The 24518-nt window shown below is 42.7% G+C and overlaps 1 protein-coding gene across 4 annotated transcripts in view; it reads left to right on the top strand.

Annotated features, from left to right (window-relative positions):
* Positions 1-23940, top strand: part of ralgps1 (Ral GEF with PH domain and SH3 binding motif 1) — a 733240-nt gene extending 709300 nt beyond the window's left edge. For all 4 annotated transcript variants that reach the window (XM_059993861.1, XM_059993857.1, XM_059993858.1 and 1 more), the window contains 3 exons: positions 14758-14863; positions 16329-16420; positions 19979-23940. In XM_059993861.1, the coding sequence (XP_059849844.1) occupies positions 14758-14863; positions 16329-16420; positions 19979-20008 (228 nt within the window). In that variant the 3' untranslated portion in view covers positions 20009-23940. The remainder of the gene's footprint in view (positions 1-14757; positions 14864-16328; positions 16421-19978) is intronic.
* Positions 23941-24518: the final 578 nt, after the last annotated feature.

Below are 24518 nucleotides of genomic sequence, written 5' to 3'. Positions count from 1 at the left end.
TGAAGAATGCCTTGGGGTTTTCCTTTACCCTACTTGTCAAGGCCTCCTCATGCCCCTTTCTTGATCTCCTCAGCCCCTTCTTAAGCTCCTTTCTTGTTACCCTATATTCCTCAATAGACCCATCTGATCCTTGCTCCCTAAACCTCATGTATGCTGCCTTCTTCCACCTGACTAGATTTTCCACCTCATTTGTCACCCATGGTTGCTTCACCCTACCGTTCTTTATCTTCCTCACCGGGACAAATTTATCCCTAAAATCCTGCAAGAGATCCCTAAACATTGACCACATGTCCATAGTACATTTCCCCGCAAAAATATCATCCCAATTCACACCCGCAAGTTCTAGCCTTATAACCTCATAATTTGCCCTTCCCCAATTAAAAATTTTCCTGTCCTCTCTGATTCTATCGTTTTCCATGATAATGCTAAAGGCCAGGTAGCGTTGGTCACTGTCCCCCAGATGCTCACCCAGTGAGAGATCTGTGACCTGACCCAGTTCATTACCTAATACTAGATCTAGTATGGCATTCCCCCTAGTCGGCCTGTCAACATACTGTGACAGGAATCCATCCTGGACATACTTAACAAACTCTGCCCCGTCTAAACCATTGGAATTAATCAGGTGTTAATCAACATTAGGGAAGTTAACAAGGTTCCGAACGGAAGGATGGTTAGGAAGGTTCAATCATTAGATATTAATATTGAAGTAGTAAAATGGATTCAACGGTGGCTGGATGGGAGATGCCAAAGAGTAGTGGTGGATAACTGTTTGTCAGGTTGGAGGCCGGTGACTAGTGGTGTGCCTCAGGGATCTGTAATGGGTCCAAAGTTGTTTGTCATACACATTAATGATCTGGATGATAGGGTGCTAAATTGGATTAGTAAGCATGCAGATGATACTAAGGTAGGTGGCGTTGTGGATAATGAAGTAGGTTTTCAAAGTTTGCAGAGAGATTTAGGCCAGTTAGAAGAATGGGCTGAACGATGGCAGATGCAGTATAATGCTGATAAGTGTGAGGTGCTACATTTTGGTAGGAATAATCCAAATAGGACATACATGGTAAATGGTAGGGCATTGAAGAATGCAGTAGAACAGAGTGATCTAGGAATAATGGTGCATAGTTCCCTGAAGATGGAATCTGATTGGGATAGGATGGTGAAGAAAGCATTTGGTATGCTGGCCTTTATAAATCGGAGCATTGAGTACAGGAGTTGGGATGTAATGTTAAAATTCTGGTCACCGAATTATGGGAAAGATGTCAACAAAATAGAGAGAGTACAGAGAAGATGTACTGGAATGTTACCTGGGTTTCAGCACCTAAGTTACAAGGAAAGGTTGAACAAGTTAGGTCTTTATTCTTTGGAGCGTAGATGGTTGAGGGGGGACTTGATAGAGGTATTTAAAATTATGAGGGGGATAGATAGAGTTGACGTGGATAGGCTTTTTCCATTGAGAGTAGTGGAGATTCAAACAAGAGAACATGACTTGAGAGTTAGGGGGCAAAAGTTTAAGGGTAACATGAGGTGGAATTTCTTTACTCAGAGAGTGATAGCTGTGTGGAATGAGCTTCCAGTAGAAGTGGTAGAGGCAGGTTCAATATTGTCATTTAAAGTAAATTGGATAGGTATATGGACAGGAAAGGAATGGAGGGTTATGAGCTGAGTGCGGGCCAGTGGGACTAGGTGAGGGTAAGCGTTCGGCATGGACTAGAAGGGCTGAGTTGGCCTGTTTCCATGCTGTAATTGTTATATGGTTATATATAAGAATGTCACCCATGATAACAACCCTGTTATTTTTGCACCTTTCTAAAATCTGCCTTTCAATGTGCTCCTCGGTATCTCTGCTGCTACCAGGGGACCTATAGAATACTCCCAATAGAGTAACTGCTCCCTTCCTGTTCCTGACTTCCACCCATACTGACTCAAAAGAGTATCTTGCTACATTACCCACCCTTTCTGTAGCTGTAATAGTATCCCTGACCAGTAATGCCACCCCTCCTCCCGTATCCCCCCCCATCTCTTCTAAAGCACTGAAATCCAGGAATATTCAGAATCCATTCCAGCCCTGGTTCCAGCCAAGTCTCCGTAATGGCCACTACATCATAATTCCATGTATGTATCCAAGCTCTCAGTTCATTACCTTTGTTCCTGATGCTTCTTGCGTTGAAGTACACGCACTTTAGCCCTTCTACCTTACTACCTTTACACCCTTTATTCTGTTTCTCTTTCCTCAAAGCCTCTTTATACGTTAGGTCTGGCTTTACTCCATGCACTATACTTGCAGTTCTCGCATGACCTTTATCCTCCTCCCTTACTTTGGCTCTGACTTCAATTTTCAGTCATGGTAATGTCCTTCTTCCCTTTGAAAATTTCTTCGTATTTCTGTCTTGCACTTCCCTCATTTTTCGCAGAAACTCCAGCCATTGCTGTTCTGCTGTCTTTCCTGCAAATGTCCCTTTCCAGTCAACTTCGGCCAGTTCCCTTCTCATGCCATTGTAATTTCCTTTATTCCACTGAAATACAGACCCATTGGATTTTATTTTTTCCCTCTCAAATTTCAATGTGAACTCGGTCGTATTGTGATCACTGTTCCCTAAGGGTTCCTTAACCCTAAGCTCTCTTATCACCTCCAGATCATTGCACAGCACCCAATCCAGCACAGCCGATCCCCTAGTGGGCTCAACAACAAGCTGTTCTAAAAAGCCAACCCTTAGACATTCTACAAATTCTTTCTCTTGAGGTCCAGTACTGACCTGGTTTTCCCAGTCCACTTTCATGTTAAAATCCCCAACGATTATCATGATGTTGCCTTTCTGATTTGCCTTTTCTATCTCCTGCTGTAATTTGTAATCCACATCCTGGCTGCTGTTTGGAGGCCTGTATACAACTGCCATTACGGTCCTTTTACCCTTGCTATTTCTTAACTCAACCCATAGAGACTCTACACCTTCCAATCCCATGTCATCTCTTTCTAATGATTTAATATTATTTCTTATACACAGAGCCACACCACCCCCTTTGCATTGAGATGTTCTCTTACCATGACTGAAAATTGAAGTCAGAGTCAAAGTAAGGGAGGAGGATAAAGGTCATGCAAGAACTGCAGGTATAGTGTATGGAGTAAAGCCAGATCTAACATATAAAAAGGCTTTGAGGAAAGAGAAACAGAATAAGTATCTACCTATCTTTCCGATACACTATATATCCTTGGACATTCAGCTCCCAATGGCAGCCATCCTTTAGCCAAGTTTCAGAGATGGCCACAACGTCATACTTGCCAATCTGTAGCTGGATTTCAAGATTGTCCATTTTATTCCTTATGCTGCGCGCATTCAAACACAACACTCTCAGTGCAGTTTTGTTGCTTTCTGTTTTAACTGCACCACGCCTGTATTGCCCTGTAACTCATCCCACTGGCTGTGATTAAGCCTCATCTCCTGCCTGTTCTTTCAATAATCTCTGTTGCAAGCTATCTCTGATTTATTTCTGTTTTCCCCTTCAGCAGCCCTATCACTCTGGTTCCCACCCCCCTGCCAAATTAGTTTAACCCTCCCTAATAACTCTATTAAATGTGCTCGCTAGGATATTGGACCCCCTTGGGCTCAGGTGTAACCTGTCCTTTTCGTACAGGTTGTACCTCTCCCAGAAGAGGCCCCAATGATCCAGGAAACTAAGGTCCTGCCCCCTACACCAGTCTCTAAGCCACACATCAATACACCTGATCGTGCTATTCTTGCACTCGCTAGCACATGGCACAGGCAGCAGTCCTGAGATTACTACCCTAGAGTTCCTGCCTTTCAGCTTCCTACCCAACTCTCTGAATTCTCTCTTCAGGACCTCCTCCCTTTTTCTACTTATGTCATTGGTACCAATATGTACCAAGACTTCTGGCTGTTCACCCTCTCCCTTCAGAATACATCCCGGACCCGGGCACCTGGGAGACAACACACCATGCAGGTATCTCTAACAGGCTGACAGAACCTGCTGCCGGTTTCCCTCACTATGGAATCCCCTATGACTATCACATTTCTCATCTTCCTCTTTCCCTTCTGCACCACGGAACCAGGCTCAATGCCAGAGACCTGATCACCGTGGTTGTCCTCTGTCAGGTCATCCCCCTCAACCACATTCAAGACAAGATAACGATTACTGAGGGGGATGGCCACAGGGGTGCTCTCTACTATCTGAGCTCTTTCCCTCGCTTCCCTGACCATCACCCACTTATCTGACCCCTGCAGCCTCGGGGTGACTAATTTCCCTTAGCTCCTCTCTATCTCCTGTTCAGTCTGCATTGTTGGTCATCGAGCCGCAGCTCCAGATCCCTAACAAGGTCTCTCAGGAGCTGCGCCTGGTGCAGATGTGGCCATCTGGGAGACTGAAAGATTCCCAGGATTCTCACATCCGACACCCAGAGCAAAATACTAACCCTACCGGCATGCTATCTTTCCCTCAAAAAAAAATGCAAAGAAAAGCCAAAAAAGAAGTCCACTTAGCCACCTACCTTGCCGAAGCTCACTTTCACCAAAGCCTGAATGAGCAAAAGTCTGTTGCTTCTACTCTCGCAACTGGCCTACTCCCAACAATGGCCGCTCTGCTTATTCCTTCTGTACTTTTATTTTGTTTGTCGAGCTTAGTTGCTGCCACTGATAGGCCCCACACAATGGACTAACACCCGCAAAGCTCTCGTTTGAGATCACCCCCTCTGACCGCTGATAGGCCCCACACAATGGACTAACACCCGCAAAGCTCTCGTTTGAGATCACCCCCTCTGACCGCTGATAGGCCCCACACAATGGACTAACACCCGCAAAGCTCTCGTTTGAGATCACCCCCTCTGACCGCTGATAGGCCCCACACAATGGACTAACACCCGCAAAGCTCTCGTTTGAGATCACCCCCTCTGACCGCTGATAGGCCCCACACAATGGACTAACACCCGCAAAGCTCTCGTTTGAGATCACCCCCTCTGACCGCTGATAGGCCCCACACAATGGACTAACACCCGCAAAGCTCTCGTTTGAGATCACCCCCTCTGACCGCTGATAGGCCCCACACAATGGACTAACACCCGCAAAGCTCTCGTTTGAGATCACCCCCTCTGACCGCTGATAAGCCCTGCACAATCCTTCTGCCTCATTATATTGTTCTTGCGCTATTATCTCATTATTCCTTCTTTCTCTTTCCTTTTTGCACTATTTATTTTGTAATTTATAAAATTTCAATGGGTTAGTGCAACGCTATTACAGCTTGGGATGTCAGAGTTTGGAGTTCAATTCCAATGCCGGCTGTTAGGAGTTTCTATGCCCTCTCCGTTGGTTTCCTCCCACATTCCAAAGGCGTACCAGTTAGTAGATTAATTGGTCATGGTAAGCTGCCCTGTAATTAGGCTAGGGTTAAACAGGGGGGATGCTAGACAGTGTGGCTCATTGGGCCGGAAGGGCCTATTCTGTGTGGTATCTCTAAATTAAATTAAAAAATTACTGCTGCCAATAATTTTACCAATAAGTATCACAACATCAGAATCTATGATTCTGATTGGTTTCCACATTGCCTTCCAGCCTGTATGTTCACCACCTTCCTCTACAAACCCCCCCCCCCACCCCCACCCCATGCCTGTCCATCTGCCCAGCATCCCTCCCTTATCTGGTTTCACTTATCATGTCCTGTCTCCATCTGCTAACCTCACTGGTTCCATCTTCCCTCCGTCTCACCTCCTTACACTGCCCATCTTCTCCTCAGCACTCTCAGTCTTGATGCAAGATCCCAACCCAAATGGACCATCCCTTTGCCTTTATAGACATTGCCGAACCCACCACGTTCCTCCAGTTGTAGGCTTTCCCCTTCCCTTACCTTCTTGCTTGTGATGGTTTGGTAAATGATATTGTGAACTGAGCAATGAGTGAAAACGAGGTGGAGACTTTCTTTAACCTAGTCATGCCACCACTTACTGCCTTGAGAAGAAGGTGGTGACTTATGAACTGTTTAGTGTAGGCCACTTCCTACATTAGGTTTGATCCTTGGAAGTTAAGAAATAGTATTAAATTCCAGCACTCAATTATGGACAAGATTGATGTTTTTTTACATGGATTGGAAATGTTTAGAAAGACAAGTCCAGGCAAATGAGATCATCTTAGTTGAGAATTTTGGTTAGCATGACCCATTCGGACCGAAGAGCCCGTTTCCCAGCTGTATGACTATATAATTCCGCATATTCCTCAGCCCCTGTTCAGAAAATTCTGTCCCATTCACTACCTGGGTATGGGGGGGGGAGGGGGGTGGGGAGTACAAAAAGTCAATGAAAATTTTGAAATTGGACACCCCTACACAACACAATTTTGTGGCATTATCTACATTGGTGATAATGTAACAGCAGCATCAGAACAGCTGATGCTACTAAATTAGGAGTGCACCTTTCTGATAATATGAACGGTACAATTGCATTGCGCTGTAAGAACATCAACAGCCCAGATTCAATAGCACCGCTGTTTATAAGTTTGTGTGTTCTCCCCATGACCAGGTAATGCTCCACATGCTCTGGTTTCCTCATATGGTCCAAAAACATACAGGTTAATGGGTTAGTTGGTCACAAGGGTGTAATCGGGCAGCGCAGACTCTTTGGGCTGGAAGGGCATCTTACTGTGTTGTGTCTTCGAACTATATAAAAAAAATACTTTTATATAAGCAATACTAATAGCATTGTATGCTTCCTGAAGCCTCACTTCAGCTGAAAGTTCAATGGATATTGAGTAAGTGGGCAGCAATTTGAGAAGCACTGCAAGCAACAGTGAGATCATAATTAAGCTATAACTTGAGCAACCTTATGTACTGGAGAAATTCAAACAAAATGTTTTTGTATATTTTGCTTGGCCATAGAAAGAAGTTAACAACTCTCATTTATCTTAAGCCGTTTTTGAACAATCAATGTGCTGGGCTGTTTAGGTCTGAAGTGCATTCACCCATGAACTTTCTGTTTAAAACTTGCACTCCTTTACCTTGCAGTTAAGCTAAACTGCTACTTTATAACTTAAGTATAAAAAAAAATTCTCGAACAGGTCAGGAAAATGATGAAGGGTCTCGGCCCGAGACGGTGACTTTTGTTCCTTTCTATAGATGTTGCCTGAGCTGCTGAGTTCCTCCAGCGTTTTTTGTGTGTGTTGCTCTGGATTTGCATCATCTGCAGAATCTCTTGTGCTGGGGGAACCTTGGTGTGTCTGTACAACTGTATGTCAAATAAATATAGGCATGCACTCGGAGAAGTTAACTTATATATTCACTTTGCAGTGAGAGGAACCAATCAACACACACGTGTAAGTTATCAGTCAATAAGGGGAATCATTGTGCTAAAAGAAATAGATTAATCTATTAATGCATTAATAAATGGGAAATAAAATTAAGAAATGCATTAATCTAAATGGGAAGGAAGTGGAGTGTAACATAAAACTGTATCTGTAACAAAACATTCAATTTCCCTTTAATAGACCATGTCCAAATACACATGCTTTCACAACAGCAGCATTTTCTTGATTTTTCTCTTTTTAAGTAACTGTCCATAACTCACTTCACTATACTAAAGATCCAATCTTTTGGGTGGACACCTTCTTTCAGGATAGCACTTTGGACCTGAGGAATGGCATCAGGTGACAACTTATCAAAGACAACTTTCTCTGTTGGAGGTGTCATATTGCTGTTGGTGACATGACCATCACTGAGAAGCAAGTCTGTGGCTGCCATGTGTTCATCTTGTTGGATGCACTCGACTCAGGCATGTTCCTCAGCTGAGCGTCCAGTATCTGGTCCGTATGATCTCCAACATCCACTGTGTACATCAGTGGTCCGGTTCTTGTAACAATCCTATCCAGTGTCCACTTGTCTTCTTGGTAATCACACACTTGGACTTACTGTACAATCTTGATCCTCCTTGCCGACTTATTTGGCAACTGGCTGAACTGCTTATTCTGTACTTCCCTCCGTAGATCTGGTTTCAGGAGGTCTATGCGAGATCTCAGATTCCTGCTCATGAACAGCATTGCAGGATTTTGATCTGTTGTCTCATGAACAGAGTTCAGATATGCAAAAAAGAAGTTCTCCACCTTGTGCTGTAGAGAAATGTCCTTGTCCATAGCTTTAATGGACTTCTTGAAGGTTCAGATAAACCTTCCAGCTAACCCATTCGTTGCTGTGTAGTGAGGAGCTGACTTGAAATGTCTGATACCATTTTTGTTCATTAACAGTGCAAATTTTTTTCTGATGTGTATTGTGGTCCATTATCACTCACTATTTGTTCTGGTAGGCCACTCCTGGATATGGTAGTCCTCAGAGCAGAAACGGTCTTTTCTGATGTGGTTGACTTCATTGATATAACTTCTGGCCACTTCGAATGAGCATCCACCGCAATCAGAAACATGGAGCTCATGAATGACCCGGCAAAGTCAATATGCACTCTTTGCCATTGTGAAGGTGGCCACTACCACAGGTGTAACACAGCCCGTGGGGATGCATTTAGAACTTTGTGCCGTCCCAAACAGCTTTTGGCCAAGTCTTCAATCTGTCTATCTTTTCCCGGCCACCACACATAACTCCGGGCAAGACACTTCATCTTGACTGTACCCAGGTGTCCTTTATGCAGAATCTTTAACGCTCTGGTGCACAGTTTAGAGGGAACCACAACACGAGATCAATACATCAGTGCTCTTTGACATATAGACATTTGGTCTCATCTCACTGAGAACTCTGGAAACACAGGGTTACCATGAGCTGCCCATCCTTGCATGGTGATGTCATAGACATTTGACAATGTCACGTCATTCCTTGTTTCCCTTCGTATTTCTGAATTTGTTACTGGGGGCTGGTCCACCAATGCGTTGTGGAACACCTCTGCTGGGTCACGGTATGAAGCCTTCTTCAGTTGCCAATAGTGGAAGATGCAACAAGCCATCAGCGTTGCATACCCTCGAACTTTATGTCATAAGAGTGAGCTCCTAGGAAAGGTGCCCAATATTACAACCAGGTTGCAGACATCACTGGGATTCCCTTCCTGGGAATGAAAATGGACACAAGGGGCTGGTGGTCTGTCACAAGAATAAACTTTTATCCATAGAGGCAGTGATAGAACTTCTTTACTCCCCTTACTATACTCTTGGTCAAACTCAGCATAATTGCATTCTACACTCATCAGTGATCTAGTGTGTGAGACCAGTGCCATAAGGCGATGTATCGCACACCAGTCTGATAGGTGGGTATGGGTCATAATGGGCGAGCAGTTCATATGATGTTATCAATCTCTGTTTCTTTGATTACTTTTTCACATCTTCCTGACCCACTTTGTGCCTGTCTGTAACAGTGTATTCAATGGGTGCAGCACTACAACAAGATTTGGGAGAAACTCGCGGAAGTAGTTTACAAGGACCAAGTATGAACTGAGTTGTGACACATTTTCTAGTTTGGGTGCCTACATCATGGCTTCCATCTTGTGACTTATGCTTGACAATGACATGTCCACAATAAGAGATTTCATTCTTGAAAAACTCACATTTCTTTCTCTGTGCATGCAGACCGTACTCACTCAGCCTGGTAAGCACTTTACCAATGTTCTGGAGGTGCTCGTCATCATTTTTGTCTGTCATGATGATGTCATTGAGGCAACATGGTGTTCCTGGGATACCTTGGAGCAGTTGGTCCATTGCTCTTTGCCGAACTGCTGGAGCTAATGTGACGCCAGAGACGAGAAAATTATATTGGAACACGACAACACAGCTTCAACACACTTCAGCTCATGTGATTGTGCCAACTTTTCAATCTGCACCAAGATCAATCTAACCCTTTCCCTCTTACATAGCCATCCAGTTTTCAACCATGGCACAGCAGTGTAGTGGTTAGTGTAATGCTTTACAATACCAGTGACTTCGGTTCAATTCCACCACTGCCTGGAAGGAGTTTGTACGTTCACCCCATGACCTCATGGGTTTCCTCCCACAGTCCAAAGACATTAAGGGTGAGTACGTTAATTGATCACATGGGTGCAGTTGGGCAAAATGGGCTTATTGAGTCGGAAGGACCTGTATCTCCAATTTAAAATTAAATTAAAGTTTGCCCATCTTAAATTCTAAGTTAACAGTGGTTTCTTAAATTCCCCTAATGTATCTACCTCCAATGCTACCTCTGGCAAGACATTCCATGCACCCACCAGTTTGTAAAAAAAAAACTTACCTCTGACACCCCCTTACACTTCCTTCCAATCACCTTAAAATTATACCCCTTGTATTAGCCATTTCTGCCCAGGGAAAAAGTCTCTGTCTGTGCACTCAATCTATGCCTTTTATCACCTTGCACACGTGACAGTCTTTTGGAAGATTGTGGGTTTCAGTTACACACCAGGGTTTTTGAAAGTGAAATTGTGGGATGGTTTATTAGAGGCTGAGGTTCTGTATCCTCATTCACATCTTTGTAAATGGTCCCATGGCATTGTCTTAAAAAATTTGGCTCATCACCAGGGATGTAAGGTTCTTGAATAGACTTCTTCAGTGTTGAAGAAGAACTCTCGGTAAGGTTGGCTTTATCTGTCACATGTACATCGAAATGTGCAATGAAATGTGTCATTTTGCGTCAACAGCCAACACAGTCCGAGGATGTGCCGGGGACAGCCCACAAGTGTCGACATGGTTCCAGGACCAAACTTGCATGCCCACAACATGCATATTTCACAATCTAAAACAAGAGAAAAATCTGCAGATGCTGGAAGTCCAAGTAACACACAAAATGCTGGAGGAACTCAGCAGGGCTCGCACAATCTATGGAAGAGAGTGCAGCCAACGTTTTGGGCTGAGACCCTTCAGCAGGAACGGAGAAAAAAAGATTGAGGAGTCAGAATTAGAGTGTGGGGGGGGGGAGTGGAAGGAGAAACACTAGGTAATAGGTGAAACTGGGAGGGAGAGGGGTGAAGTAAAGAGTTGGGAAGTTGATTGGTGAAAGAGATACGGGGCTGGAGAAGGGGAAATATAATAGGAGAGGACAAAAGGTCATGGAAGAAAGAAAAAGGGGAGGAGCACCAGACGGGGTGATAGGCAGACAAGGAGGTAAAGTGAGAGAGGGAAAAGGGGATGGGGAATTGTGGTGGGGGGGGGGAAGCATTACCAGAAATTCAAGAAATCGATGTTTATCCAATCAGGTTGGTATCTACACAAAAGGAACATAAGGTGTTGTTCCTCTAACCCGAGTGTGGCCTCATCGCAATAGTATAGGCAGTCATGGATTGACATGTCGGAATGGGAAGTGGAATTAAAATGGGTGGCCACTGGGAGATCCCATTTTCTCTGGTAGATGGAGAGTAGGTGCTCTTTAGCATCGCTGAGGTCTTTTCTAATGGTAGCCAGCCTCTGAAATTATAGACAAAGCTGACCCTGTACCCAGCTCCATTTTCAGTTTTACACCAGATATGCTTGTTGTGATCCGTATGATTTTGCTATCTACTTCAGTGATGCTATACAGTCCTAGGCATGACAGTTCACCTTTGTCAGACTCTGTGTTGTCTGATTCAGTTTCACACTCAGTCACTTTTTGCACTTGTTTAGTTTTGTGTTTGAAACCTTTCACTCCGATTTTCTTTTTGATTGTGTTTCTTATCTGACTTGCACACTAAGTGGCCTTGTCTGTGACACTTACTGCAAACTTTTACTTTGAACCAACAGACATTTGCAACATGGGAGGATTTGCCACATTGATAATATTTTTGGGCTTTTTTTCCCACCATTCAGGGACATTTTGGGCATTTCACATTTTAACCTCATTTTCTGTTGTTCCACCACATCTTTTGCTGCAGTTTCTAACTATATTGCAATGATCAATGTCTGTTCTAAGGTTAGGTCTCTTTCTAACAGTAGTGTCTTTTGAGTGCTTTGACTAAACTTGCCACACACAAGTCTGTCCCTTAATGCATCAAGAAAGTCCATCACTAAAGTCACAGTATTAAGAGGTTTACGCAGTTCTGCAATATATTCAGAAATGTTTTCATCCTTTAACTGGTTCCTTTTCTGAAAACCAAAACCTCAATGTCAATGTCAGATCAGCCATGATCTTATTCAATGGTGGATCAGGCTCAACGGGCCAGATGGCCTAATCCTGCTCCTATTTCTTATGTTCTTTTTTTTAAGTGATTGACAAAATTGCAACAATTTTGTCAAATGACTTGCTTGCTGGCTTTTCAGGAGTTACTAAGTTGTGTATGAGACTGTACATTCTAACACCCATTAAGCTTAGAGGAGACTTTCTTTACCTCATCGTTAGCATTACAGTACAGTTCAACCCCATCAATAAATGATTCCTCATTAGCACTATCAAATTCATCAACTTTCCCGACAAATGCCATAGTCACATTATTTTTACTTTAGTTTGTCTAGCTATGCGTCCCTCACTGTGTACTGTGCTCACGTGCTCTTTTCTAGCATCCGTGACAGCTCACCTTTGTCTCCTTCAGAGTACAGAGAGCTGGCCAGTAAGAACCCCCTCCAAAGGAACTTTTATTGAGCATATGATGAAAAGTAGAGAAATATGTGTCGTATTCCAGGATGTCATTTCATTGGAAGCTTAACATATTTCTTTTCTGTTAGTTTCTGTTAACTGGGGATTGAATTCGAGGGCTGTGAGGTTATTTTGCAGCTCTATAATACTGCTGGTTAGACAACACCTGGAGTATTATGTTCAATATTGGTTACTCATTATAGGAAGGATTCAGAGAAGGTGGAGAGGAGATTTACCAGGGTGCTGCCTGGATTAGAGAGCATGTCTAATTAGGAGGGTTTGAGAGAGGTAGGACTTTTCTCTTTGGAGTGAAGGAGGTTAAGAGGTGACTTGATAGAGGTGTAAGAGATACAGACTGAGTGAACAGCCAGCAGCACCTTTTCCCAGGGTGGAAAAGACTAACGCAGGAGGTCAGAATTTTAAGGCGCTTTTAGAAAAATATAGGTCAGGATGTCAGAGGTAAGGTTATTTTTAAAAAAAAAGAGACTAGTGGGTACATGGAACACACTGTTAGGGGTGGCAGAGGCAGATACATTAGGGACCTTTAAGAAACTCTTGGATGCACACATGGATGAAAGAAAAATGGAGGGCTATGTGGGAGGAAAGGGTTAAATTGATCTTGGGGTAGGTTAAAAGATAGGCACAGCATCGTGGGCTGAAGGGCCTGTACTATACTGAATTGTTACATGAGAATGACCTCCACGGTCCGCACAGAACAAGCAGCAGCTTTGAGGATAAAACAGGCACAGTGGATAGAGGATTGAGATGGACGTTATTTACTTGGATTTCCAGAAGTCGTTCGATAAGATGCCACATAAAAGACTTACCCATAAGATAAAGATGCATAGAGTTGGGGTGATGTATTAGCATGGATAGAGGATTGGTTACCTAATAGAAAGCAGAGTTGGGACACATGGATGTTTCTCTGGTGGGCAATCAGCGGTGAGTGATGTACCGCAGGGGTCGGTGCTGTGCCTGCAACTGTTCATTAACGATCTGGAAGAGGGGACTGAGTGTAGTGTATCTAAGTTTGCTGATGACACTAAGTTGAGTGGAAAAGCAAATTATGCAGAGGATATTGAGAGTCTGCAGAGAGATATAGGTAGGTTAAGTGAGTGGGTAAGGGTCTGGCAGATGGAATACAATGTTAGTAAATGCGAGATCATCCACTTTGGAAGGAAAAATGAAAGCAGATTATTATTTAAATGGTAAAAAATTGAGGCACGCTGCTGTGCAGAGAGACTTGGGAGTGCTTGTGCATGAATCACAAAAGGTTGGTTTGCAGGGGCAGCAGGCTATTAGGAAGGCAAATGGAATGTTGGCCTTCATTACTAGAGGGATTGAATTTAAAAGCAGGGAGGTTATGCTGCAACTGTACAGGGTACTGGTGAGGCCACACCTGGAGTACTGCGTGCAGTTCTGGTCTCTTTGCTTGAAGGAGGATATACTGGCTTTGGAGGTGGTGCAGAGGAGGTTCACCAGGTTGATTCCAGAGATGAGGGAGTTGGACCATGAGGAGAGATTGAGTCACCTGGGACTGTACTTGCTGGAATTCAGAAGAATGAGGAGATATTATAGAAACATAAAATTATGAAGGGAGTAGATAAGATAGAGGCAGGAAAGTTGTATGCATTGGTAGATGAGAATAGAACTTGGGGATATAGTCTCAAGATTTGGGGGAGTAGATTTAGGACGGAGATGAGGAGGAACTGCTTTTCCCAGAGAGTGGTGAATCTGTGGAATTCTCTGCCCTGTGAAGCAGTGGAGGCTACCTCAGTAAATATATTTAATAAAGGTTGGATAGATTTTTGCATAGTAGGGGAATTAAAGATTATGGGGTAAAGGCAGGTAGATGGAGATGAGTCCATGACGTGATCAACCATGATCTTATTGAATGACGGAGCAGGCTCAATGGGCCAGATGGTCAACTCCTGTTCCTATTTCTTTTGAAGGAAGAGACTGAACAACCAAAAGACCCAAGCACTAACAAGAGGACCACTTACTCTTGCCCACACTGCATCAGAATCGGTAGATCACAGGTTGGCTTCTCCAGCCATCTGAGGACCTAGCAACAGCTCATTCTCTGGGAGACCACACTGTGATTCGAGTGATCACACTGTTGCTCTTACTACCACTGTCTATATTCTAATATCATTATTTTGGGAAATCAAATCCATGAAACACTTTAAAACTTCTACCATCAAAACAAAATGATTCACACATTTGTCACTGCTCTCCCAACAGTTCAAGTCAGCCCCCAGTAAGAAGGTGTCAATAGCAGGATGGATGGTGGTTCTGCCCGACGACCCAGAGCACCCAGATATCTTCCAGCTGAGTGACCCGGATAAAGGTGAGGAGAAGGTCCCTTCAGGAAACCCCGTAAATACCAAGGATCTGGCAGCGTGGTGACACAGGTGGTTCGAACTGCTGCTTTAGAATTCCAGTGGCCCAGGTTCAATCCTAATGTCTGTCTGTGTGGATTTTGCATGATCTGATGCAGCTGTGACCATTCTCAAAGTGCAGCACGCAGTACTAGTCATCCACTTACAGGCAGGATGTCATGAAAAGCCGGAAAAGTGTAGACAAGAATGAATCCAGGATGGAGAAATCGAGATACAAGGACATACAGTAACTGTGCAGAAGTCTTAGGTATATATATATATATATATATATATATACACACACACATATATACATATATATATGACCAAGACTTCTGCACAGTACTGCATTTGTCAATGCAGAGCAGAGAGAGAGTTTGTAAGTCTGGCGGGAGCAAAGTACGTTGGGAATGGTGAGGATGGAGTGCCGTGGGAGGGGTTTGGGACAGGTAGCAGAGATGGAGTGCTGGGTTGGGAATGTGGCATGGGTGTAGACACACCCTGTCCTGAGAATCCAACCAAGGTCATTTGATTCCAAACATTTAGTTTATTGATCATTACTGAATGTCTTTCTGACGCTTCCCATTCCCTCCCCTCTCCCTGCCCTGTTCCCACTCTCAGTCCCCAACAGACCCACATCAGAATCAGGTTTATTGTCACTCACATATGTCATGAAACTTGTTTTTTCTTGTGTGGCAGCAGTACAGTACAATACATAAAATTACTACAGTCCTGTGCAATAGTCTCAGGTGCCCTAGTTATCTATATATGTGCCTAAGACTTTTGCACAGTACTGTAGAAGATAGAATAGTATAGCACAATACAGGCCCTTCAGCCCATGATGTTGTGCTGACCCTTTAAGCTACTCCAGGATTAATCTAATGCTTCCTCCCACTTCATTTTCCATTCACCCATGTGCCTACAATTCTCTTCAATCTCCTGAATGTATCTGCCTCTACAACCACCCCCAGTAGTGTATTCCACACACTTACCTCTGATATTCCCCCTTGCACCTGAGGGAGCACTGGGGGGCCTCAGTTTCATGTTTCACCAGACTGTGCAGACTTGCACCAGAGACTGCGTGTGGAGTTGAAAGGGCAGTGGGGTAGACCTATCAGTGTGAGCTGCAGGAACGCAGTCTGTATCTTGATGAATTAAAAATACTGGGGACACTGAAATTGTGAAATAGAATTAGAAGTACCTAGCTGCCCAGGCTGCATTTGCAGAGAGAGAAGGAAGTATTTCAGGCTTAGGACTTTTCAGCACAACTCCAGTCATCAGCACACGAAACAAATAGTAAACAATAGTTTACTGTTTTTAAATAGTGTTCATTTGGTATTGGCTCTGAAGTTTCCTGCGCGTGTTAAAGCACTGAGGCAATTCTGGAAATGCAAGTTGCTCTCGCTATAGCCATGCATCTGCTTGTATTGACAGGAAATGTTTACAAGTTCCAGACCAGCTCACGGTTTCATGCAATCCTGTGGCACAAGCACTTGGATGATGCTTGCAAGAGCAACAGACCACAGGTAGGTGTTCAGCAATCAAAGACCCCGCACACTTCTTCACCCTACTTATTAACCCTCCCCCCGTGCTGGACGTTCTCTTCTCTCCCCTCTCGCATCAGGCTGAAGATACATACAGAAGTCTGCAAGCACATACCACCAGGGCAGCTTCTACCCCACTGTTATATCATTGGATGATAAGATGGACTGTAGTGTTCTCGCACAGGTGTAAAAACTCTGAACTAAACACCAAGTATAAACCATAGACAATGAGGCATGATCCCAGTAAGATTAACCGTTTACTGTTCACTTTTCCACATTAACATATGGTGAAAACTGTTGATAAAACAATACAAAATATTTACAGTTGTAGTGGTGTGCTACATACAGCGCTAAAATTACGACACGGAGTCGGTAACTGCAGTCGAAGGAAAAACTTTATTCGAAATCCTCAGCCTCACTTTTAAGCCTTCCTCAACCTGCCCCCCGTGGCGCAGAGGCTCCAAAGCTCTGTGCTTACAAACCCCTGTCGGCTATCTCCCTTAGCTGGAAAGCTGGCTAATTGTGAGCCGGTTCAGATGTGCCAGGAAATGGGTCGCCACACAGTATTAGTTTCCTTCTTGGCATCACATTTACATCATAAATACTTGCAAAAATAAAACTACGACAAATGATATTACATTAAAATACGACCTACAGTCAGAATCTACCTACGCCATCAACTGCTTTAAAAAACTATCCAGTAACACTTTCAATAGAAGAAGAAAATAACTATCAACCGTCATTACTTTCAACAGAATCAGTGTTAACATTTTTACTTCAACATATTGATTATCTTATGAACTTACGGCTTTGCTTCACTGATGTTTCTTAGTGGGTAGAAAGAAACTTTTCTCGCGCTGATCCTGCACACACAAGCCCCCTCCTTCCAGTTTCTCCAAACCGGTATTTTCCCACAAGACGCAGCGAAACCGGGTGTGACGTCATCACATGCCGTGATACATCACAGACAACGAATTTACTTTCAACAACCTTAACTTTAACTAGAAAATAATTACAAACGAATTACTAAAGCGAAAATGTAATAAAGCTAAAGGGCTTAAGGGCAACACATGGACTCTTGGCTTTAACCTACCTTTTTGTGATCTGTGTACCTTATGGTCTGCTAATGACTCTTTCTCTGTATTGTAATCACTTTATTCTGAACTCTGTCATTGGTTTCCCTTGTATAATCTCGATATTTTCCTTGTGACTCTTCGTCACCTGGAAAGCACTGACACTGCAGTGATATCAAACGCTTATGTAATGCCCTAGTGTTAAATAGGTCTCAACTCGTGTTGGCATTGTAGCCCGTGTTCTGGGTACCAGACTCCTTTAATTTCCCATTGTCACTGATTGGCCACATCTTCACCTTATCACTTGGAGTCACAGATAACTACAGCACAGAAACAGGACCTTCGATCCAACCCGTCTGTGCTGAACTATTATTTTGCCTAGTCCCATCAGTTGCAGGAAAAAGTTTGTGAACCCTTTGCAGTAATTACTCATAAAATGTGGTCAGATAGTCATCCAAGTCACAGTAATAGACAATCAATCAGCCTAAACTAGTAACACACACACAATCATACATTTCACGGCTTTATTAAACTCATTGTTTGATCATTCACAGTCCAATCTGGAGAAAGAATATGAACCTTTGTATTTAATAACTGATAGAACCTCCTTTAGCAACAATAACCTCCACCAAATATTTCCTGTAGCTGCTGATCAGACTTGCACAATGGTGAGGAGGGACTTTAGACCATTCCTCCATACAAAACTGTTTCAGTGCATCAATATTTCAGAGATACCTTGCATGAACAGCCTTCTTCAGATCATGTCAAAGAATCTCAATTAGGTTAAAGTCTGGAATCAAACTTGGCCATTCCAAAACACAAATTTTCTTCTTTTTAAACCATTCTGTTGTTGATTTACTCATGTTTTGGATTATTGTCTTGTTGCATCATCCAACTTCTATTAAGCTTCAGGTGACAGACCAGTACTCTGACATTCTCCTGTAAAATGTCTTGATACGATTTTGAATTCATTGTTCCCTCAATGATTGTAAGCTGTCCAGGGCCTAAAGCAGCAAAGCAGCCCCAAACCACGATGCTCCTTTCACCATGCTTCAGAATTGGGTGAGGATTTGGTGTTGGTGTGCAGTGCACTTTCCCCTCCAAGCATAGGGTGTGCATTTCTGCCAGAAAGTTCAACTTATGCCTCATCTGTCCACAAAATATTGTCCCAGAAACATTGTGGAACGTCTAGATAGTCTCTTGCAAACTTGACTTGCAGCAATTTTTTTTTTTTTGGAGAGCAATGGTTTCCTCCGTGGTATCTTTCCATGAACACCATTCTTGTTCAGTATTTTTCTTACAGTGGGCACATGAACAGAGATTTTAGCAAACCTGAGAGAGATTTCTGCAGGTCTTTTGCTGTTGCCCTTGGGTTCTTTTTCACCTCCTTCAACACTGCACATTGTGCTCTTGGTGTGATCTTTGCAGGACGCCCATTCCTAGGGAGAGTAGCAGCAGTACTGAGTTTCCTCCACTTGCGGACAATTTCTCTTACTGTGGACTTATGAACACTTGGGTCTATTAGAAATGCTATTATAGTCTTCTCCAGCTTCGTGCATCTCTACATTTCTTCTAAAGTCCTCTGAAAGTTATTTTGATTGAGGGATGGTGCACATAAACAGATCTTTCTTGAGAAGAGCAGGCTCTGTCAGTAACCTGACTTTGTGTGTCTTTTTATAGGGTGGGGCACCTCCCCAATCCACACCTCAAATCTCATCGCATTGATTGGAACACCTGACTCCAAATCGCTTTTGTAGAAGGCATTGCCCCAGAGGTTCACATACCTTTTTGAACCCTGACTGATTGTTTAAGTGGTGTACTCAGCAATGATGAGAAGAAGTACAATTGTTTGTGTGTTATTAGTTTAGGCAGATTGTGTTTGCCTAACGTGACTTAGATGAAGATCAGACCATATTTTATGAGTAATTAAAACAGAAAAATAGGTAATTGCAAAGGGTTCACAAACTTTTTCTTGCAACTGTATTCTCCCCACCCAAACTTCTCTTACTCTCCAGCACAGCACAGAAGGGAGTAGGGAGGGGTTCAAGGTCAATTTATTAGCAAAGCACACACGTGTCACCATATACTAAGCGGAAGTTAATTTTCTTGTGAACATTTACAATATACATTGTAAGTATAAAGAAACACAAACGAAACAATGAAAAGCCTCACACAAAGACAACCAATGTTTAAAAAACAAATTGGTCAAATACAGAAAAAAAATAATAATAAATCAGCAATAAATATTGATAACATGAGTTGCAGACTCTCTTGAAAGGGAGTCCATCGGCTGTGGAATCAGTGTAGGGGTGATTGATGCGTCAACTCTATCGCACACAGTGTTGGATGCTGTGCAGAAGTCATCATGGTCAAACCCGGGCCATAGTTTGGACGTTCCTAATGCAAGATGAAGGGCACAAGCAACACCATCGATGGTCTTTGATTAACTTGTTCCCTCTACTTCCAGATACCCGCCAACCTCATGTCGTTTGAGTGAACGTTTGAAGACAGCACACAAGATGTGATCAAAAGTGCCAACCCAAGCAATGGGAAATCAAGCTATTCAATGGATTAATAACAAGGAAAAGTGAAGAAAAAGATCTTTACACAGAGTTATTTGTTCATCGACTGCCAGCATTGAATACCGAAGCACTTTTTTTTGGACACTCTTATTACATGACCCCCCCCCCCCCCCAAATGATTTTGGTAGGTTTTTGGGGGGAAAAAAACGAAGTGATTGTCTGATCCAAATTCAAAGTGTTGGCCACAGAGATTAGGCAGAGCTTCAGACTACTTCACGAAGAGGGCAGTTAGTGACCAAGGTACAGTGTGTAATGACTGCTGCCCAAAACATTTTTTTTTAAATGTTTGGTTTTTATTATTAAGCTGCTTTATCGTGAACAACTTTTTAGCCCATGTTGGGTATTAACTTTCTTATGCACTAAACAAGAAACTACTGACAGTATTAGTAGGCTGCATTGAGTAGCATTTAGGGAAATAAATCAGTGAGTGAGGATTTTTTTTAAATGAAATGCACTGAATTGTTTGGTGGACTTGGCAACTGCCTCTGCATTGATGATCAGTATGTGTGCTGTTCTTGCATTTCTTGCCTGGTGAACTCATTGTGATATTCAAGCAAACCCCACAGTTTTAAGCCCATTCCACCCCACCCCAACCTTATGACATTGCTTCCAACTGACCTTACCTGGCAGTATTCCAAAGAGGATTGGTTGGAGTTCTGGCCCAAGCATCTTTCCAGAGGTTTGGAAAGGGGTGGATCAGAATAGCAAGGAGAATGAAGGTCCAATTTGTCCCTGTAACCCCAATCCAGCAACTTTAACACATCCTGTACCGCACTGGGTTTCTGGGCTTGTGTCTGATTTAACAAGTTATCCTCTCGACAAACGTAGATAACATTCTGAACACGGGAGTTCCTGCAGGTGCTGGAAATCCAGAGCAACACACAAAACGCTGGAGGAACTTAGCAGGTCTGTGGAGGGATACAAGCAGTCAATGTTTCAAGCCAAGACCTTTAACCAGGACAGGAATGGAAGAGAGAAGAAGCCAGAATAAGATGGGAAGGAGGGAAGGAAGATAGGCTTCACCTATCACCTTCCAGCTTATACTCCTTAGGTGAAGGTACAATCTCTCTTACTCCCACCACCTTATTCTGGCTTCTTCCCTCTTCCTTTCCAGTCCTTATGAAGCGTCTCGGCCCAAAATATCAACTCCTTTTCATAGATGCTTTCTGACTTACTGAGTTCCTCCAGCACTTGGAGAGTAATGCTCAAAATAACATCCTGACCTGACGCAGGCAGCATTTTCTGTTTGTTTTCAGCTTTCCAGTATTGTATCATTCTCTTCTGCCATTCAACTGGCTTCCAGCACATTTAGAAGTATTTTCCAGTTACTCAGTATCATTTTGTGATTCAAGTGAAAGTCATAGATATGTTACAGTGTAATCTATGATATGCTTCATTTGTTATGAATTATTTAAGTGTTGTATATAATTGACAAGGTATTAATCATAACCAGAGTTCACATTGGCTTCATAGTCCATAAAAGTGAAACTTGATAAGGTTTTGATTATTATTTGAAGAGAACAAGTGTTTCTATTTGAAAATTATTTTCTACTACTGCATTTAGCTCCATTTCATGATTTCCACTTAAAATGTTCTATTAATGGAAGAAACATTCAAACAAGCGAACATTTCTATTTTCTGTGGTCCTTCATTAGACAGGTCAGGATGCCCCCTGGACAAACAACATGGGCAGCAGACAAGAGTTACAGATCAGCCTCTGGAATGCATTCATTTGCAGATTTTGAGGAAGAGCAAAAGAAATTGCTCACATTTTCTGCTCAGGAGTGTTGACTATTTTGTCTCCTAACCCTTCTGTCCCTCTGATTCTAAAACACAGAACTCAGTAGCATGTATAGTTAAAATACATGGTCACATTTGAAGCTCTACAAAGAATGATTCCTTAATACTCTGGCCCCCCTGCTTCAGTCTTGCTTTGAGCAGGGACCAGGGACCAGGGAAAGGATGACGTTGAGCAGGTCACCCATCTGCAGCCAGATCAAGGGAAAGATCTTTAAACTCCATCTGTCTCCCAGTGTGATTTGGAAGGTATCTGCCCAGCAGGCATATATAGGTCTTTTCATTCATGTGGCATTGAGAGTTGTGGGAGTGAAACCTGACCCGTGCTACACATCTTTTCAGTGGCGCCCTCAGTTACAGTCTAGCCCTGGGTAATATGTAACCTGCATTATCTCTCACAATCAACAGAGCCGAGTTCCTACAGTAATCAACAGCAGTACTTCAAAGTCTACAAAGCATTTTACCTAGGAATGAAGAAACAGGCCAACTAAACCAAGGTGGTTATCTTCTTTCTTCTAAACCTATCAGCATAACTCTCTAATCCCTTCACAATCATATGCTTGCCCAACCTTTCATTAAATGCTTCAGTGCTACTTGCCCACTCTTTGGGTAAAGTAGTTTATTCTGATTCATTTATTGGATTCCTAGGTGTCATATCTCACAGTAACAACCTAAAATTAGAGTCTATCCCTCATCAAGTGGAAATACATTTGCTGTAGAGGCTCAATCAAAACCTCTTTTCCTGTTAAAGACTTCTATTTCCTCAGCCTCATTTTTGTCACTGACATGGATTTAAACATCTTGAACAGCAGGATTACATTAAAATGTTCCAACAGATAAAATGCATTCGATGCACATTTCCCATTAGGTGAGCCATTGAGAATTATTGCAACCTGTTCAGTTGGTTTTGTACAGACAAAGTACAGGCTCATTCATTTGTATAGTGAAAGCTTGTACCATCTTTCGAAGGCAACAACTGCCTCGCTGCACAAAGTGTTTTGTTGGCCTTTTCTACTCCAAACCAGTTCAATGTCTTTTTTATACAAAACTATTTAAAGAACGTCCCATTAAGTGAGAATTACATCTCCAACCTAACAGCATTGCATTGGCTGTTTTAAGGAACAACGTTAGATTTACTTCATGACGATCTCAAAATTTTGATCCTCAAAGATGCTCCTGAAATTTGAATTCAAGAATTTAGCTGATGACCATTGATTTAATATCAGTGTATATCCCAACAGCAGAAAACAATTCCCTTTGCATCAGGGCTAGTCAAAAAATCAAAAAGGAGTCAATGTGAAGCCTAATTCTAAACAGTTAGTATAAATTAATTTTAATGTTTAGAATTGCTAGATTATAGTTACTACAAACCTGCTTCCCTCATACAGCTGATCTGTGACCTTAACCTTATTTGTCTTTGCCTCGTGCTCCTTAGTTTATCTTATGAGCCCAGATGACAGATGATTGTTGATTTGTTTGGGTGCAATGTGACCCATTGACCTCCAACACTTTCCACCCCCATGTTAAATTAAAGCACATTGGTACAACAAAGACCAGTGCAGGGTCAGTAGATGTTGCCACTGTGAGTAAATAAGATAATATGTAAATTTTCATACAGTTCCAAGGGAAATATGTTGACAAAGGTCATTTGCATGCTATCTGTGTTGATGTGTTTTTATAATAATTGCTAAATTTCTGTTCTAACCACTGAACTCTGACTGCTCCATGGATGTTTTTTGCTAAATTCTGTTACCTCAGGCTTGTATCAAGTTGCTTTTTTTTGTCAGCTTCTTACATTGATGGTGCAGTCTTCATTTATTCAGTCAAATAAATTGCTGTTAGAAACGTGTTCACAGGATGATCGGAATATTTTCTTGGGATCTCTGTACATTACATTTCTTCCCTGCATTACAAAAGCTTGGATTTGTATTCAGGTTATTGGAGGGCAGTCATTCAGTCTCAGAATCAATTGGGTTTCACTGAACTCTTAAGGAAATAGCTTGTGCCTTCAAATTCAAAGTAAAATTTATTATCAAAGTATATATGCATTTATTCATTACGTGCCATGTCATGTGACCTGGACGATCATGGTCTTGACCATAAACACGAGAGATTCTGCAGATGCTGGAAACCCAAAGCAACACGCACAAAATGCTGGAGGAACTCAACAGGCCAGGCAGCGTCTGTAGAAATGAATAAACAGTCGACATTTCAGGCTGAGACCCTTCTTCAGGTCCTGAAAAAGGCCCTCAGCCTGAAATGTCAACTGTTTATCCATTTCCATACATGGCCTTGATCATGATTGTTTTTGGCAAATTTTTCTACACAAGTGGTTTGCCATTGCCTTCTTCTGGGCAGTGTCTTTACAAGACGGGTGACCCCAGCCATTAACAATACTCTTCAGAGATTATCTACCTGGCATAACCAGGACTTGCGATATGCACCAGCTGCGCTTATGACTGTTGTGGAAACACCAACTAAGAACCCCAGAGTGACTTCGAGTTTCTTTTTAAGAGTTTATTAACATGATATGGAGAGTCTGCAGCAGTCTCCACTGCCATCAGAACTCAAGAGCTTAAATTTATACAGCAAGACAAACTGCACATAACTTTGTTTGGCATCCCACGG

The sequence above is a fragment of the Hypanus sabinus genome, chromosome 18, assembly GCF_030144855.1.
Source record: "Hypanus sabinus isolate sHypSab1 chromosome 18, sHypSab1.hap1, whole genome shotgun sequence".
Classification (NCBI taxonomy): domain Eukaryota; kingdom Metazoa; phylum Chordata; class Chondrichthyes; order Myliobatiformes; family Dasyatidae; genus Hypanus; species Hypanus sabinus.
The sequence above is the reverse complement of the archived record's forward strand: the minus strand, read 5'-3'. Positions and strand labels throughout refer to the sequence as shown.